The sequence below is a fragment of the Choristoneura fumiferana genome, chromosome 17, assembly GCF_025370935.1.
Source record: "Choristoneura fumiferana chromosome 17, NRCan_CFum_1, whole genome shotgun sequence".
Lineage (NCBI taxonomy): Eukaryota > Metazoa > Arthropoda > Insecta > Lepidoptera > Tortricidae > Choristoneura > Choristoneura fumiferana.
The window spans coordinates 19,790,008-19,808,988 of record NC_133488.1 but is presented as its reverse complement, the minus strand read 5'-3'; the positions used below and the strand labels follow the sequence as shown (position 1 = coordinate 19,808,988).

Below are 18,981 nucleotides of genomic sequence, written 5' to 3'. Positions count from 1 at the left end.
CCCCTTAAAGCCTCTTTTTCGCGATAAAAGGTAGCCTATGTTCTTTTCCAAGGTCTATTCTATCTCTGTACCAAATTTCATCAAAATCGGTTCAGCGGTTTAGACGTGAAAGCGTAACAGACAGACAGACAGACAGACAGACAGACAGAGTTACTTTCGCATTTATAATATTAGTATGGATTTCTTATTAAGTGCCTAAATGCCAAGTTTCATAGTTTTATCTTTGACAGCGACGAACTTCTAAAATTTAAACTTTAAACCCTTAAAGCCTCTTTTTCGCGATAAAAGGTAGCCTATGTTCTTTCCCAAGGTCTATTCTATCTCTGTACCAAATTTCATCAAAATCGGTTCAGCGGTTTAGACGTGAAAGCGTAACAGACAGACAGACAGACAGACAGACAGACAGACAGAGTTACTTTCGCATTTATAATATTACTAGCTTAAGCCCGCGACTTCGTCTGCGCGGATCTAGGTTATTCGCGTGGTGGCGCCCTCTACCGGAATAAAAGGTATCCTATGTTGATCCTTGGGGTTCAAAATATCTATATACCAAATTTTATCAAAATCGGTTCAGTGGTTTCGACGTGAAAGCGTAACAGACAGACAGACAGACAGACAGACAGACAGACAGACAGACAGAGTTACTTTCGCATTTATAATATTAGTAGGATAGTAGGGATTATAGCTTTTGCCCGCGACTTCGTCCGCGTGGAATAGTAACTTTGGAAAGTGTTTTAATTTATTTAGGGTACCTATTCTGCCAATAATAGCACATAGAAACCTCTACGGTTTACTGAAAATAAGCTATTTTAATACATTGCTTTATATCTAGACTATTTTTTTTGTTTTCCATTCTTTCTAAAACATAAATATTTTGCGGGTAGCCATATTTTAGCAATACGACGTGTATTCTACCCTGCCAACACAAAGGACTAATTCTTCATAGTGAACTCTTGACATCTTACGTCCTTTATTGTAAGTTAGGAGGGTAGGATTATAATTAAGACGGCATTCTTACTAAGCATAGCTACACATTTTTCCAATAAATATACTTATAGTAAATTTGTTTGGAATTCCTTAAGAACTTTCATCCCCATATTTTCAAGTATGAAAAATGTCGAAATGTGAAAAGAGGCGGAACAAATGTTTTTTAGGTTCCGTACCTCAAAAGGAAAAAAATGGAACCCTTAGACCCTTTATCCTGTAAACGCGCGGAGTATGTATCGAGTTGAAATTAAAACCCTTAACTCAGGTCAATAATATATAGTCCCGGAAGCTGTGAAAAAATCGAACTTCTAAGTTAACGCAATCAAAAGCTTCAGCCATTAAAAAGGTGTTTCCATACAAATCGCCTTAACAGAAAAAGGTTTAGGGTACTTCCGGCTGTCCTAGAAACTTGGCATTTTGTATAAGGTAGCTCTATTAGCAACTTTTTTTCCTAACACTGGATATTCATTCATAAATACCTACGTACGGAACCTTGATGCGCGAGTCTGAGTTTTTATGTTCTTATCGAATACCTTAAAACAAAGATTCATCGATTTATCGGTGATAATGACGACGTTCCATATAAATTTTCACCCCCTATTTCATCCCCTCGCAGGTAAAATTTTCAAAAACGCTTGAACAAATATCTATTTTATTTTTTCTAAGTGCCCAAATGCAAAGTTTCATAAAGTACAATCGGTTTATATTCGACAATGACGACCTTCATATAAACTTTCATCCCCTAGTTCACCCTCACACAGGAAGAATTTTAAAAAAACGCGCGAATAAATATCTATTTATCTCTTATCACGTGCCCAAATGACAAGTTTCACAAAGAACCATCGATTTATCTTCGACAATGACGATCTTTATATATAAACTTTCATCCCCTATTTCACCCCCACACAGGAAGAATTTAAAAAAACGCGCGAACAAATGTCTATTTATCTCTTAATCACGTGCCGAAATGGCAAGTTTAATAAAGATTAATCGATTTATCTTCGATAATGACGACCTTCCATATGAACTTTCATCCCCTATTTCATCCCCTCATAGGTCGAATTTTCAAAAAAGCTCTTACAAATACCGACTTATTTTTTATTAAGTTCCTAAATGCCAAGTTTCATGGTTTTATCTTCGACAGCGACGAACTTCCACCATATAAACTTTCATCCCCTATTTCAACCCCTTAAAGCCTCTTTTTCGCGATAAAAGATAGCCTATGTTTTTTCCCAAGGTCTATTCTATCTCTGTACCAAATTTCATCCAAATCGGTTCAGCGGTTTTGGCGTGAAAGCGTAACAGACAGACAGACAGACAGACAGACAGACAGACAGACAGACAGAGTTACTTTCGCATTTATAATATTATATAGTAAATATAGTAATATATATAGTAATATAGTATATATAGTATAGTATGGATTTCAGCTTAATATCTCTATTCATTCCTGGGAAAAAGGGTCTTGACAGACAGACAGATAGAAACAAAGTAATCCTAATAAGTCAATTAAGAAGAAACGTTAGATTTTTGGAAAGTTTTCTTTTAGTATTATGAGGAAAATTTCTAGCAAATTGGAAGTTGAAAAACACTATTACTAAACCCCAAAGTACGTTCCTCGTGTTCAAAAATCTTTTATTTTGCAAATTATTCCGGAAGTATAAAGAATTCATGTTACAAACCGGGATACCCGGCATACCGGCACGTGAGCTAATTTGTCCGGCCCGCATCCCGTGGCCATAGAGTACATTGTATATATAAGAACCCGTGGCCGACTGCCCGTGAGACCGCACTTCCCGGCTAGCACTTCTTAGCATTACCAGATGTCACATTCATGGTGTCTCTTTCCTTTTGTACTAGTTAGACTGGAACGCTAAGGACCCTAGTGTAGACAAAGTTCGGAGCGACTTGTACTAGTGCAAGGCTTACTTTAGCTGAGTGGGACGACTGAGGTAAGAGGAATAATCCTAGTGACATTTATACTTATAGAATTGCGCTGAGATAAATTTCGTTTTGCTACCGACGTCAGCTTCCCAAATACCTCCAAAAAGAGGTGCCAAGGCTGACGCCATATCAAAAGCAAATCCACATGCTTAAAATGTTACCATTTTAATAAGAAATTTAATTTGATTATGTTAGTGGTAGTGCTTGCACTGTTGTGTTTCGGCGTGGAGAGTAAGACAGCCGGTGAAATTACTGGCACTTGAGGTGTCCCATCTTAGGCCTCTAGGTTGGCAACGCATCTGCAATACCCCTGGTGTTGTAGATGTTTATGGGCGGTGGTGATCTCTTACCATCAGGAGACCCACTTGCTCGTTTGCCATCCAGTCGAATAAAAAAAAAAAAAAAAAAAATATAGAAAAGTTTAATTTTCAAGTTTTTTTAAGAATAACCGTCAAGTACTATTAAATATTTATAGATGCTTGTGTCAGTTAGATCATTTATCTTCATCTCTATCAAAAACAACTGCTACAAATCGAGTCGCAGCTTCAATCCATCCGCGCTGGAACTTATAGCAGACTATTAGTATATCTTAATAACTAATTTCATCTAGTTGCAGAAGTTAGTTTATGGGCCAGATTTCTGTCAGCTGCAGCGACAAAGGGTAACGTTAACTACATTCATGGAAGGTTGATCAGTGTGATGCGAGACGGGAAATGGGACCGCCCGAACTTTGTGGGAATTTGCAAGTCGCTGCTTGAAAGTAAGGAGGACAGTTTTGAACACTGGAAGAGTTAATAATCGTCTCTTGCCGAAATACGCTCCTTAATAGTCGGGTAAGTATTGATTAGTGAGCCGGAAGCAACCTGATTAATCTCTAAGGTAAATACAATAATTCAATAACTGACTCTTTATTGAACACCGCACAGTAAACAATAAAAATAGGTAGGTACATAGAGGTGCAAGATGCTTATAGGCGGCTCCATTGTTTAAGAGAGATGGTAGAGGTACCAAAATAAACTATGTAGATATGTACTTCTGATGTGCGTATTTAGATCTGTTTAATGTGCATTTTACTAGTGTTTTACATAAATATATACGTATCCAAAGATTGCAGACACTAATGAAATACCTATACTTTGTGTCTTTTATTCTGTCCACGACCTTATAAAAATTAACAAAGATCATACGATGAACTAAAAGAATTTCCTTGCTCACCCGCGACCTTACGATAGCTAAGCTTATGCAAAATATGCGTGTTCATGCAGTTCCTCCACCTCCACACTGTAAGAACACACACAAATCACACAAACCCATCTATCACCACCACCACACTACACTGACGCGTTTCGAACTCAACCAGAGCTCATCTTCAGAGTGACACAACCGTACACCATGCTACCAGTTGTTGGTTTAACAGTTGTTGGTAATGTGGTGGTGGTGATAGATGGGTTTGTGTGATTTGTGTGTGTTCTTACAGTGTGGAGGTGGAGGAATTTTGCATAAGCTTAGCTATCGTAAGGTCGCGGGTGAGCAAGGAAATTCTTTTAGTTCATTGATATGGACCTCCGCAAAGTAACGCCTGATTCAATAAATTATTTAAAGATCATACGTTCCAAACGCAAAAATCGCACTGTTTTCATCTTTTTAGCTACTTTCAGCACCTCTATGTCTGTAACCCGACCTCAACTACTCGTAGCATTAACTTTCGACCAGCAAACAAAGACCTCAATATGCAGCAAATTCCTCGCCAATGTGCTCAAACGCAGAACCGCCTGAGCTCAACGAGCGCTGGTCTTATTGTAATGTTAACGAATACGCTTGCAATGTAAAACCGGCCACATTTCGGTCCGCCCGGAGTCAGGCAGTCTGTGATGGCTAGACGTGTCAAAGCCGCAATAGTTTTTAATCACAACTTGGTCAGCGATCAAATTTGGTTTAACAAGGAGAGTTCTGTTTTAGAAAGTACAGTCACCAGCATTTATATCTGCCACAGCGGAGCGTGCAAAAATATCTGACACGTCCTTCCGGCCTTAGAAATAGAGTCGTATCAGATATTTATGCACGCTTGTTGTGTCAGATATTGGTGCTGGTGACTGTACCTATGAAGCAGTAGTATTTTTTACAGTTTTATCAAAAGTATGAACAGTGTTCAATTGTAAACGCTCGGCAGTTATCCAACTATTCTGCGAAAATATAACAGACTAATTCTAAAACATTAGAGAACCTAGAATCAAAATTTATGCTGCCAACACTTCAAAAAGACTACGTGTTCGGTTAATGCTGCCTGGGGAAACGACAAAACTCAGTTAGCCGGGACCCTTGGGGAGTGTCGTTTCTGCAGGTTAAAAAGATTCTTTAACCTCCTCCGTTCCATTCAGGTCACGTCTGCCGTCTCGCTCTAATGAACGTCGGGGACTGGGCCCAAGGGATACAGGAAACAGGTATAAACACAAATGTGGATGACGTAACATATATTATATTTATGAACTAGCCTTTGCTCGCGCAATCAAATGTTTCATGTACGGCAATCGGACTGAAGTGCCAGGATTTTACTGAATTTCATATTAAACAAATCCAGTCCAACTGTTTGAGTGTGAAGGAGTAACAAGAACACAGACACACGCACACTTATTTATACTAAATATTCAACATCGACGTTATAGTAATTTAGTTCAACTCACAGTCCCTGATCCACTAATGCAATACCAAATGCTGTTCACTTTGAAACCTGAGCGGCACCTTAAAGGAGTGATAATTCGATTACGACTCGGTAGTTACCTATTAAACCCTAGCTGCGCTACTTCATAGTTCCCTCGGGACATATCGAGTTAGTTGGGACTCTTTGTTATTATAATGAAATCTGCTTATATTTTTGGCTTTGTCGGACTTTTTTGGCGTATTCTTGAAAACACACATTGTATGTGCAATGTAGCCCAGCTGCACATTTGATCAGCTACGTAATTTAAGAGCAATTCATGGACACAATCTCCCTTTTATTTCATCTTATTACACGTAAAATCGTCCACAACACGCGAAAAGTACCAGCTTGCTGTCAAAGTTTATAAAGTTCCAGGGCATCGTAGAAGTTTAGCGAGTTGCAAGTTCTTTTGACATCTTCAGTAGGTATTTCTGCGGAAAGTTCTGCACATGTCTGAGCTGTTATTTTCAAATGTAGAGAAAATTTAAAATTTCGTATTGTTTTAAAGCGGTCGGTTGTTTTATGCGATAGACGCTGCGTTAAGCGCAATGCATTTGACGCACATCTAATCTAACCAATCACAATCCACGCAATCTACAACATCTAACATGCGTTTGCCGCTGCGCTCACCGCTTAAGTGATTGTTTGGTAATTGAAAATTATCTGATTCAAATTGATGTGCGTCAAACGCATTGCGTTTAACGCAGCGTTTATCGCATAAAACAACCGACCGCTGACGATTGTTGGTCCCTTAAACCGGACAGGGTTAGAAATGTTTTTAGATGTAAAATTTAGACTCGTATAATATGAAAATAAAAATGAATTATGTTTCGTCCGACTCTTTTGTTCATTCGTCTATTAGAATTGAAAGCATTTTAAATTATACTGCAGTAAACTAAACTAAAGCTTTCCCAATAACTTTTTCATTTTTATTAGTAGCACTCAGTTGTATGTATTCACACGAATATTGAGGTAGTTGCACACATCAACATCGAGGTAAATCAAATTGCGGTCGTATAAATAGCGTGCACTTATCTCGTGCTGCCTAATCGACAAAAACATAATTTTTTGCAACAATTTTAAACAGGAAATAGCATGATAGCTGCCAATTTATATATCGTACTATAAGGAAATAATGGCATCAAATAATGTACATACAAACCATAAAAAAAATGGAAAACCCTTTATTACCGTGGAACGTGTTTTAAAAGTCATGGTCATATCGAATGAGTAAAATTGAAACCCGATAAAATGACAAATTGTATCGTTTATGATAAGCAAAGAAGGCAAATTCAGTAAACAGGATGTATCGAAAGAAATAATACTTAATTAATACTTCATACTAATGTCACTGTGTACTTGGTAATGTGTCTATGGTAATATTTTTCTAAAAAATCATCTTTACCTCGATAACCAGTAGCCTAGCGGTCCCTTTAATACGTAAGAGCCCAATGGGTACTTAGATTAGACAAGGCCCTACAGAGCGCCAACGATAAAAACTACTTAAATATGGTCCAAGTTAGAGTAAATCACGAATTCTCAAAAAGCCACAATTGAGATATTATTCAAGCGTTTATTCCGTATGATTTTCGAGAACACATTTTTGTTGACATGGTAGAAGATTCGGTTACAGTTTCCAGGTTATCCGGTAGAAGTACAGGACGTCTAAACATAATCGAAAATGTTATCAAAATTGACAGTCCATTCATAAAAAAATGTTACCACGAAAATAAGGCGATTGAAACGCTCGAATAATGAACCAATTGCAGCCTTAATTCTGTTACAGATAAGACAGAAGTCAACTCACCGATATGCTTGTATCTGTCCACGAAGTCCACCATAGCTTTAGCCCAGGCCTGTCTCTTGGCTGCATCCAGCAGCCCCAAGCAAGGTTCAATGGCTCCATCGTGTACACCCACACAGTACTCTTTAAGCCCTTCAAATTCTGTTTCACTCTTCTTCGCGTCAAATTCTTCTAGAAACCAAGCGTTTTCAAGTGAACTGGTAAAAAGACCGTCGAGGTAGGGTTTGAGGACTGGGCTGAGGTATTTCTTGTCCTCTTTTGCTCCTGCAAAGTATGAATTACATTATTTAAAGACCAATTGAGGTGAAGTTCTTGAAGGAATTGTTGATATAGCAAAATAGCCGCCCAGGCCAACAATAAAGTAGACGTCCGAGCAGACCCCTCTTCCCTACTGGGCACACTGGGCACGTGCCTAGGGCCCCGCGATGGATTGGGGTCCCCTAGAGCCTACTCCATTGCCAAACGATAACTACTCAATTCTCGCCTGAAAATCAGGCTTACCGAATACATGCAGCATGTTGTGCCCAGGGTCTCTAATAGGTGAAAGACGGCCCTGCGTCCGAGTGCTCGTCACACATGATCTCAGAAGTTGTTATGTTTAATTTTATGTCATTGGCAATAGAGGTCATGTAAAACACTAGGACAGTTTCTTACTACAGGCATAATCTAACCTAAACATTCATTGTTTTTTTTTTAAATAAGACGGCTACGTAAAATTGAAATCTTAGTTTGAAATTTGCATCCATGTTCTCTGAATGTTACAATGGGGTCTTCAAATCTAGGGAGCACGCTTTTAGCTCCATTTAAAAACACATAATTTGCGTGTTTGTCTTGAGATACACGCGTAAGTGTTCCAGATTCCAGACAGTGCATCGTGTTTGGAGGGGTAGCGGTGATTGCTTAAATTTGTTTATGTAGGTAAGTGATAGATAAAAGCGACTGCCTGGGCAAGCATGGATGGTACAAACAAATCTGTCGCAGAGTAGCTAGGTTTGTTTTGGTCTCCTCACCCTTGTAAAGCCAATGCAGAATATTCCTCATGATGTTGAGCTCGTCAGTCAGGTCCTCACGGCGCAGGTCAGGGTCGCGGCGCACCGCATCTATCAGGCAGGCTGATGACGCGTCGTAGTAATCCTTCAGTTTATTCCATTTCTTCGACCTGAAGCGGAATTCCACAGAAATTCATAGTTTCCTAGTTTTGCAACGGCTAAGAGATATTCCTCAGTAGGTACTATTTAAATTTAATTTTTCTAGCGATTTGACCTCATGCCAGGCCATTTCAGATAGTGACCACAGTCTTCCTTGTCAACCTTTCGGCTCTGTTTTGTATAGGTAGGCAAGACTACCGGGAAAGTTATTGCCACAAAAGGCAAAGCATCTTAGTCCTCTGCATAGGTTAGCAATGCATTTGCAATTTTGGCATATTGTGGGCATTTAGTGTTTATTATTAGCAATAACCAGTAACCATCAGGTAACCCACTTGCTCATTTGCATTCCTGCTGCATAAAAACTGAAATATACCAGGAGGACTCGATTAAGTGCTAACTCTAAGTCTGCTTTATCAGATTTACTCATTAAATTACCTGTAAGTGGACGTCTCCCTATCGAACTCCCCGTGGCTCCTGATCTGGATGTGATTAAGGTACAGGTCCCGCGCCTGGTCCAGCATGATGGCCAGGATGTGGATCAGCTGCTCCACGGATTCATGGTGCAGGGACGTGACTTGGAGTAAGTTGGCGCGGAATGCACTGTGATGTTCCTGGGTAATAATAAGAATAAATAATAATAGTAGAATAAATCTGAAGAACATTGTGCATTTCATCGAACGAGACTAGAAAGACTAGGCTGAGCAAGACAAGGTGAAGGAGTACTAAGATGAGAAAAGGTTGTAGTTTATTAATGTAGATCTCCGCAAAGCAAAGCAATCATGCAATAGTAAATCATGATGCAATTGGTACTTAAAAAGGTTTTAAGAGAATATTAGTCTTCAAAATCTGCGGAGCCTACCATATACCTTATCCTTAGGTTCAGTACCTATTTGAGATAATAGGAGTACGTCAACAGTTGACTTAGTATTCACGAGAATAATCGGAAAATACAAGCACTCTTGAAAGCACAATTTGAAAAGTTGAAATGTTTTTGTCCAAAAGCTTTTCAGTCTGTTATTTTCACTCACAAAAACGACCATGTTCTTGCAGGCGACCAGCTCGCTGGAAACTCTCCACAGATATAGCAGCTGTCGCCTCGTGTAGTTCGGAGCAGTTCCAGCCGGGGACTTCGACTCTTTGTTCAGGTGCTCCCAGCGGGAAAACAACACTGCTTCCAGGGATTCTGAAGGAGTTAGGATAATGTCTTCCGATGCTGGAAGAGAATATTAAATGAGTTTTAAATTTTAAGCATATTTTTTTCATCAATATGATAAAAAGCCATGGTAGCCTGGTGATTTCACCAATAACCTCTCAAGTAGAGAGTCATGGCCCGCTCTCACTGCCTCGCTCGCACAGCCAACAACCTGCAGTAGTCTCACCGGGCAGACGATGCAGGTGCGCCAGGCATCGTCGCAAGCATCCGGCGTCGGAGGACCAGTCGGCGCCGCGCGCTCCGCGCCGCACCAGAGCCGCCCGCTCCCACTCGTACACGTAGCCAGCTGAGCTGCCACGCTCACACACTGCCAACAGCCTGTAAATAAAATACTATTGAAAAATACGGGCTTTCGTGCTGACTTTACTTTTTGGCAACTGGCATTGTCATCTTGCTTATATAGATTCTACCAAATTTCAAGTCAATATCCTACCATCGGAAGCGAGTTAAATTCGACTTCCAAGATTTGACTCACACAAACATACATACATACAATACTAAATATAGCAAAGTAAAGAAAAACGAGGCGCCTAGCCTATATGACTAAGAGTTGATTATACTAAGCAAATAAAAGAGAAGGTAGCCGTCATGCCGTATAAGAAGGATAAGGAGGCAGTTTTGAGTAGAGAGAAGTGGAGACTCATTCATCGGCTGTAAATCTTAAATAAGAAAGAAGAAGAGATGACAAATAAACTAATTAATTCTCTGAAAACAGGTACAAAAATGTGTGCGCATAGTGTACAAAGAACACTTTCGAAATTTTACATGCGTACATCCCGACGCCATGAGATTAGTAAGTAAAGGTGAATGAATGAATTCGCCGCTAGAGGCGCTAGTGTAGCGTGAGGTCTCCGAAATGTCAAACCTCATAGTTTTTGGGTGTGAATATTTTGCAATATCTGAAATTAATTATGGCAATTATGCATTACGGGGCAATGAATGTCTGTGTTTTGAGACAGTTTTGTCTTTCGGAAACTTTTGTCCTCCCTTTTTTTCCGAACAAAACGGGACTAAGCAACACTGTGGTTGCTGGATATTTTTATGGTACGGTTTTAAAGTGTTTTAAATATGATTTTAATCTAAACTTTGTTTTAACGCCCGTAATAACAGGCTCTGAAAGCCACACTTAAAAACCTCACGGAACAGTGCGCCATCTAGTGAGACAAAAAACGATAGCCCTCATTGCCTTAGTATAATGACCACCTCGAGCAACACTCACGAGTCCAGTACAAGCAGCAGATGGTGCGAGGCGTGCGTTTGCGCAAAGAAGCGGGCCGCCGGCGCCAGCGCCGCGCACCGGTCCGCGCGCCGCCGCACAACACACTGCGACATGTAGCGACTGACGCCGCGCACCGACCCCTTATGAAACAAACCAAGTTATCTGATTACAAGCGTTGCTAATAGTAAATACTTCGTGGAGGAAACCCTGAGAAAACAACAAAACAATTACAGTGATGTTGACGACAACCTCCTGCTGGTACTTCAATGCATCACGCTCTTGTGATGCATTCTCAGGATCCCGCCAGTTAGAACGTATTGAGAAGAACTCGGAAGCCGTGGTGGCCTAGTGGTTTGACCTATCGCCTCTCAAGCAGAGGGTCGTGGGTTCGAACCCCGGCTCGCACCTCTGAGTTTTTCGAAATTCATATGCGGAATTACATTTGAAATTTACCACGAGATTTGCGGTGAAGGAAAACATCGTGAGGAAACCTGCACAAACCTGCGACGCGATTCAATGGTGTGTGCGAAGTTCCCAATCCGCACTGGGCCCGCGTGGGAACTATGGCCCAAGCCCTCTTGTTCTGAGAGGAGGCCTGTGCCCAGCAGTGGGACGTATATAGGCTGGGATGATGATGATGATGATGATGAGGAAGAACTCATTCTCGACTGTCTCCATAAAAAAAATATAATTATGCTGAGCGCGAACCTTGTATAGGATGAGGGGGCGACTGATTGGTGAGGGGACGCGAGGGGTACTCAGAGGAAATAGCACGAATTACTTCATATTATAAAATGTTCATAATCATGAAGTGATAGGGCTCGCGCTCATTAAGGTCTTGCATAAGTCAGCCTTAAAGTGCCGAAATGAACCGAAGCTGCGAAAGATAAGAATAATAATTTGATCGGTGGACCTGGTTACAGTGTAATAGTGGACTTACCTGGTAGACACCCTCCCGCATTTTGTCCAACAGCGAGTTGAGTGCGCCCGCAACTCGCGCTAAGGTGGACAGATCAGCATAGTGTGCGTCCAAGGTAGCTTCTAATGCTGGGTGCCACAGCTGCCACGTCGCCGCTCGCTCTGGACACGACATTGTGGACGGCGGACCCACTGCTGCTGCATAGTAGCCCTATTAAATAAAGATTTTTAGAACCCGGTTTTGCCTGTGTGGAAATTCTAAAACGATCGAATACTAGATGGATCCATAACAATATCGCAACCCAGCGGGATCCAGCACAAATTTAGGCGTTGAGCTACGCAAATTTGCAATGAACTTGAAACAAGTATTATTATTTTTTTCGCGCAAAAACGTTGCCGCTGTGTTCGTTCGAACCAAAGGGGACTGTTTAGAATTCGATTTGTCAGACGGGATCTGCAAGATCGGCAACAAGGTCTTTATTGAATTCGTGCTTACGTTTGAGTTAATTCGATTATTGATGTGATGTAACTTTTATTTATATCAGTACCTACTGTACTGCTCCTCATGTTTTTTAATAGATTTTTAAGTTGCTTTGACCTGTTGTGGCGCAGTATAATGCAGCAGCGCCAAGAGGTGTGTGAGTGGCACGTCGCAGCAATAGGCCGCGGTGCTACAGCTGTCCACCCTGGAGGCTTCGTCGTCTCCTCCACTATGAGACAGCTATACTGACCTGCTGTGCCGCAGTATAATGCAGCAGCGCCAAGAGGTGTGTGAGTGGCACGTCGCAGCAATAGGCCGCGGTGCTACAGCTGTCCACCCTGGAGGCTTCGTCGTCTCCTCCACCATGAGACAGCTATACTGACCTGCTGTGCCGCAGTATAATGCAGCAGCGCCAAGAGGTGTGTGAGTGGCACGTCGCAGCAATAGGCCGCGGTGCTACAGCTGTCCACCCTGGAGGCTTCGTCGTCTCCTCCACTATGAGACAGCTATACTGACCTGCTGTGCCGCAGTATAATGCAGCAGCGCCAAGAGGTGTGTGAGTGGCACGCCGCAGCAATAGGCCGCGGTGCTACAGCTGTCCACCCTGGAGGCTTCATCGTCTCCTCCACTATGAGACAGCTATACTGACCTGCTGTGCCGCAGTATAATGCAGCAGCGCCAAGAGGTGTGTGAGTGGCACGCCGCAGCAATAGGCCGCGGTGCTACAGCTGTCCACGCTGGAGGCTTCGTCGTCTCCTCCACTATGAGACAGCTATACTGACCTGCTGTGCCGTAGTATAATGCAGCAGCGCCAAGAGGTGTGTGAGTGGCACGCCGCAGCAATAGGCTGCGGTGCTACAGCTGTCCACCCTGGAGGCTTCGTCGTCTCCTCCACTATGAGACAGCTATACTGACCTGCTGTGCCGTAGTATAATGCAGCAGCACCAAGAGGTGTGTGAGTGGCACGCCGCAGCAATAGGCCGCGGTGCTACAGCTGTCCACGCTGGAGGCTTCGTCGTCTCCTCCACTATGAGACAGCTATACTGACCTGCTGTGCCGCAGTATAATGCAGCAGCGCCAAGAGGTGTGTGAGTGGCACGCCGCAGCAATAGGCCGCGGTGCTACAGCTGTCCACCCTGGAGGCTTCGTCGTCTCCTCCACTATGAGACAGCTATACTGACCTGCTGTGCTGCATTATAATGCAGCAGCGCCAAGAGGTGTGTGAGTGGCACGCCGCAGCAATAGGCCGCGGTGCTACAGCTGTCCACCCTGGAGGCTTCGTCGTCTCCTCCACTATGAGACAGCTATACTGACCTGTGGTGCTGCATTATAATGCAGCAGCGCCAAGAGGTGTGTGAGTGGCACGTCGCAGCAATAGGCCGCGGTGCTACAGCTGTCCACCCTGGAGGCTTCGTCGTCTCCTCCACTATGAGACAGCTATACTGACCTGCTGTGCCGCAGTATAATGCAGCAGCGCCAACGGATGCGTGAGAGGCACGCGGCAGGAGTACGCCGCGGCGCTGCAGCCGGCGACTCTAGCGGCCAGCATCAGCTTGGCTTCGGCCTCGCCGGCGCCCACGCGCACCATCACCCACGCCGCGCCCTCCACTATGGCGAGACGACGGTCCGCGACGGACTGTGATGGCGAAGCTGGAATACCAATGTCAATGACACATCGTCCTTGTTTCCAGCCATTCGTTTCTCTACAGGACACAGACCTCATATTGAGAGAGCTTGGGCTGTTGTAGTGAGTTGAAATGTGTTTTTCATCACACTTGCTCGTAAACAGTGTCGTAACATGCAGGCGGCCTTGGTTGCAACCCCCCAAATAAAACCCTCGACCTTAATGTGCTTGTCATGAAACCCGTGGTCAGTAAATGAGTCATTGCGCGTACAAAATTTTCTTGTCATGAAGCCCAAGGTCGGTAAATGAGTCAATGTGCGTACTGATGGTGCTGCGCGCGCTGGCCCATACGCACGCACACGCACGTGGGAGGGGCGAGGGCGGCGCTGCCAAGAGCGCAGCCTAAGGTATCGCCAATAATTGGACAATTTTTTTTTTCTTTTAGACATAAAATTTTACTCGCAAATGTGATGAAAAACATTGTATGTCTCACGGGCGGTACTAGAATTACGAACTTCTTCGACTTCGGGCTTCTAATAGACTCTCGTTCGTAATTCCTTATTTACCGCCCTCAAGACACAATGTACTATAATAATATTAAAGCTCCTAGTAATATTTTGCTAGCTGTTGCCCGCGATTTCGTCTACATGTACATGTACAATTTTCCGGGATAAAAACTATCCTGTGTCTTTCTCAGAACTATTTGATCCGAAATTATATTCATACGCTGATGCTAGCGTGTGACGTCACATGCCACATACTAGTATTTGTTTCTCTCTCTAATCTTGAATTGCAAACTTTTATAACTCTGTTATATTATGTATAAAGGTAGCTTAAAAGGTTTACTAATGTTTCGGCGAATAACGTTTGGCAACCTGTTTCATTTCGCAACTTTTCATTTCCCAACTGTTTAATATTTCTGAAACTGTAAATATTTCAGGATTTTTATAAAACTAACCTAACCTAACCTAAAGGGTTCTACACGATGGCCCTGAAATAAATCCTGAAATATTTACAGTTTTAGAGTTTGCGAAATGAAAAGTTGCGAAATGAAACAGGTTGCCAAACGTTACGTTGCGAAAAGGCCGTACTCGAGCTTAAAATTGATTGTCCCGTTAAAACGCATTGATACATTTTCATTTATTTGACAAATGCCGTATTCGTACCTCATTGTTTTCCCAGCTTGATAATGGTTCTCGTGCGTTCTCCATAAATACGGAACGTATTATCCATAAGCGCTCTATTAAAATTTAATCAAACTTCCACGATGGAGTTCTTTCCCCAGCCGCCTACCGGGTGATTCCAGCCTTGTTTTATTACACTCGTATTCGTATATGGTACATGTCGAGTTCTCTATGAATTCTACTAGGAATACTAAAACCAAAAAGTTGTTTCTGGGAAATTGAATACGTTTTATATCAAAACTCCAAAAAAAATATTACCGATCAAACAGATGCAAAATTCAAATCTGTTGCCAACTTAATATATATATATAAAGTGTATTATGTAATTCCTTACTTCAAATAGTGAATCTACTGTGTTTATTATAGTTTACCCTCTATTTACGTTTGCCATAGTCTTTATTAAAGTTTATGAAAAAGTTAAAAGTTCACTTTTTTCTATAATTTTGTATTTTATTTAATTCTACCTAGTCATAGAAAAAGTATTGTATGCAAAACTTTGTAAAAGTAAGTCAAAAAATCTCGTGGCGTCTTCTTCTTATGATGTTCGCTAAGCTCACGTCATAACACACGCCACGCGCCTTTTAAGACCCCTGTTATACAACTGTTGCATAAAATGCGTGCATATTCCCTATTCAGTTGATTCGATCGTCTTGCTTGCTTCCTTAAAATAATTATTATTCGCGCGAGCGTATCCACGAGTAAAAGCTTCGGTGATACTGCAATACCACGTAACTAGCATTTTCCATAAGTTATAATTTCCACTGTACTAACAGTACTAACATTGTACTGTTCTGACAGTGAAAGTTAGACCTTATGGATAATGCTAGTTACGCGGTTTGCAGTATCACCGACGTATAATGAGCCTGTAATATGAGCAAATAATTAAAACATAGATCATACTGAACAACAGCAACAGTTACACACCCACAGCCACAGTTAGTTCAGTGACTTTTAAAAATAATTAGTTTTTTAATTTTTATTACACTTTTAAGTTTATTCGAAGAAGCCATGTAAAAGCGAAATGCTTGAAATTTATAGCGTGACAAGCGACGTCAGTTGTGTTCTAGGATGGCGTAAATTGATAGCCGTATTTAATTTGTATGAAAAAAGGAAAATTCAAAGACTCCATTATTTTTAAAAGTCGCTGAATTAATGTTGTTCAGTTTGACGAGGACGATCTGTTTGAATTTTTTGCTCATATTACAGGCCACACCCGGTAAGTATGTATTTTTAGCAGAATTCGCAGTTATGCCTGTACGCGGACTCTTCACGTTCCGCTCACGCTCAACTTATGATTAATTATTTTAAATGTGCACGGTAAATGATTATGCGAAAATTGGGGGTTAATGCGCGATGAAACTCGGCTACGCCTCGTTTCATAAACCCACACTCGTGTTTTAAGGACCCCTATTACGATACAGTTGCATAAAATACTATTGTCTTGCGCAGCGCCTTAGTGTTTAACTGTTATGCTGTGTAAGTTTCTTTGAAATAAATATCCAACAATCATAAATATTCGTCGGTCCATTATATAGCAAAGCACTGTTGGAAACGGGTTCAACTAAGGCTTAGTTACTAAGCTATGTTCTTTGTATGACAAGATGCTGTGCTCTGAATGCGTGCTATGAATGGTCGCGACTGGTGTAGCTACGAGTATGTGTAGAGAGAGTGTAGCGCATAGCTCGACTTGCGCATCTTCGAACGGCTACTAATTCAATGGGGTGTGTGAAGTTCCCAATCCGTACTGGGCCCGCGTGGGAGCTACGGCCCAAGCCCTTTTATTCTGAGAGGATGCCTGTGCCCAGCAGTGCGAAGTGATGAAGAATAAGCTGTGCAGTAATGCTAAGAGGCTTACCCCGCTCGAGGTAGCAGTACCGCTGGTTGTGCGCGCGCGCCGCTGCCCGCGCGCACAGCACGCGCGAGCCGCCGCCGCCGCGCGCGTGCGCGCATCGCGCCACCAGCTCCACCCACCGCTCCACCACTTTGTCCCTGGTACATCACTTTCTATTTAACACATGTGCAGCGACCCTTAGGGTCATCTAGTGCAATGTTCCGCAAGGTGTGTGACTGATGTTAAAACTTATGGCGTACCTCCAAAAATTTTCGTTTTTCTAGGCGTACCTTGAACACAAAAAGTTTGCGGAACACTGATCTGATCTAGTCATCAAATAGAATAACTTCTACATCCTGCACCGCGCTATCGAAGTTTCTCAATTCGGCTGCATAAATACAATATCGAATTCTCTTCCTTCAGACCTCGGACTCTATTGTAGGCTTTCCCCCTCGTCAGGGTAAGGCTGCGAAGCGATTTAACTACCGTATCTTCTGCGCTATTGACAAATATATTCAAACATAAAACCATTTGACCTAGCTACGAAGGCCACATACATCTGTAGCAGAATACCCCGAAATAGATTTTAGTTCATTGATATATTTGTCGATTTTGGTAGAAGTAAAGGTAATGCAATTGAAACGCGCCACGTAGCCTTGCCCACCTTCAAACTAACTTCGCACAGTGACCAGAGACGAATATTGGCTTTCAACAGCACACTGTCATGCTTCACGATCTTGAACCAGTTCTCCCAACCTTCGACCACGAGACCAGAAAATATTTCAGAATTTCATCCTTCCAGCGTTTCCCGAATCCCGAGACGATCAACTGATCTACATTCACTTATTCTTTCCTCTCGCAATCTCTCTACGTTTCCAAGCCTTCGGAGACTGTATTCTTTGGTATCACCAAAGAAAATGGGCTCAAGACATAATACATTACAGATAATATGAGTAAATAATTAGTAGTTAAACGATTCAATTAAAGAATTAAAGGTTTTCAACAAATTATGTGCAAGCATAAGGCAAGCATTGAAGATACTCCTCCGTTAAAGCAAACTTGGGTATTATTAGCACCCACCTGCAGAGATAACCAGAAGGCGTGAGGAATTCTTCCCACTTGTCAGCCTCCTTGCCAGTCAGACGAATCCGGCCGTACCCGGCGGGCCCGTCCTGCAGGCAGCAGTCCTCATCGCCAGCGTTCAGGGTCGGCAGAGCGTCCAAAGTCACCAAGTACTCGAGGGAGCGGGATCTCATCTCATGAAATAGGTAATGGGTAATAAGATTAAAGTAATAATGCTAAATAAATAGCTATTGAGTATTTTGCAAAGAACTAAATGCGTGTTAATTGTTAGTAGGGTAGGCTTCTTCCTGTTGCAAAATTCCCCGTCTACGTTATCATCTTATCCCTAACTCATAGAAATTTAAAAACCATGCAAAGTTTTAGCTGTCTGATAATAGCTCTAAAGGTGGTTAGACGTCGGGGAGTAAGTAAATCTGCCAGAACTTTTTTTGCAAGTGGGTCTCGTGATGGTAAGAGATCACCACCGCCCATTAATACCTGCAACACCTGGTATTGCAGATGCGTTGCTAACCAAGGCCTAAGATGGGATACCTCAAGTGCCAGTAATTTCACCGGCTGTCTTACTCTCCACGCCGAAACACAACAGTGCAAGCACTGCTGCTTCACGGCAGAATTAGCGAGCAAGATGGTGGTAGCAATCCGGGCGGACCTTGCACAAGGTCCTACCACCTGCAAAATGCCTGTTTTTTTTTTGATCAACATCATTGAAATGAAAATTAAATTAAATTTATTTGCTTGAGATATGGTTAACATTAAATTATTCGTCATAGCTAGCAGTGTTGGCATCCAAACGCCTCTTCCACGCATAACCTTATAAATCGGTTCAACAGAGGAACGCCATCTTTCA

General features: G+C 42.2%; 1 protein-coding gene across 2 annotated transcripts in view; it reads right to left on the bottom strand.

Annotated features, from left to right (window-relative positions):
- The window catches only part of LOC141437067 (uncharacterized), a 58,243-nt gene that overhangs the window by 26,315 nt on the left and 12,947 nt on the right, over positions 1-18,981 (bottom strand). For both annotated transcript variants that reach the window (XM_074100275.1, XM_074100276.1), the window contains exons 4-13: positions 18,132-18,307; positions 17,076-17,209; positions 13,860-14,062; positions 11,954-12,142; positions 11,014-11,153; positions 9,961-10,112; positions 9,610-9,794; positions 9,017-9,192; positions 8,444-8,592; positions 7,437-7,697 (exon numbers count right to left, since the gene is read on the bottom strand). In XM_074100275.1, coding sequence (XP_073956376.1) covers positions 7,437-7,697; positions 8,444-8,592; positions 9,017-9,192; positions 9,610-9,794; positions 9,961-10,112; positions 11,014-11,153; positions 11,954-12,142; positions 13,860-14,062; positions 17,076-17,209; positions 18,132-18,307 — 1,765 coding nt within the window. The remainder of the gene's footprint in view (positions 1-7,436; positions 7,698-8,443; positions 8,593-9,016; positions 9,193-9,609; positions 9,795-9,960; positions 10,113-11,013; positions 11,154-11,953; positions 12,143-13,859; positions 14,063-17,075; positions 17,210-18,131; positions 18,308-18,981) is intronic.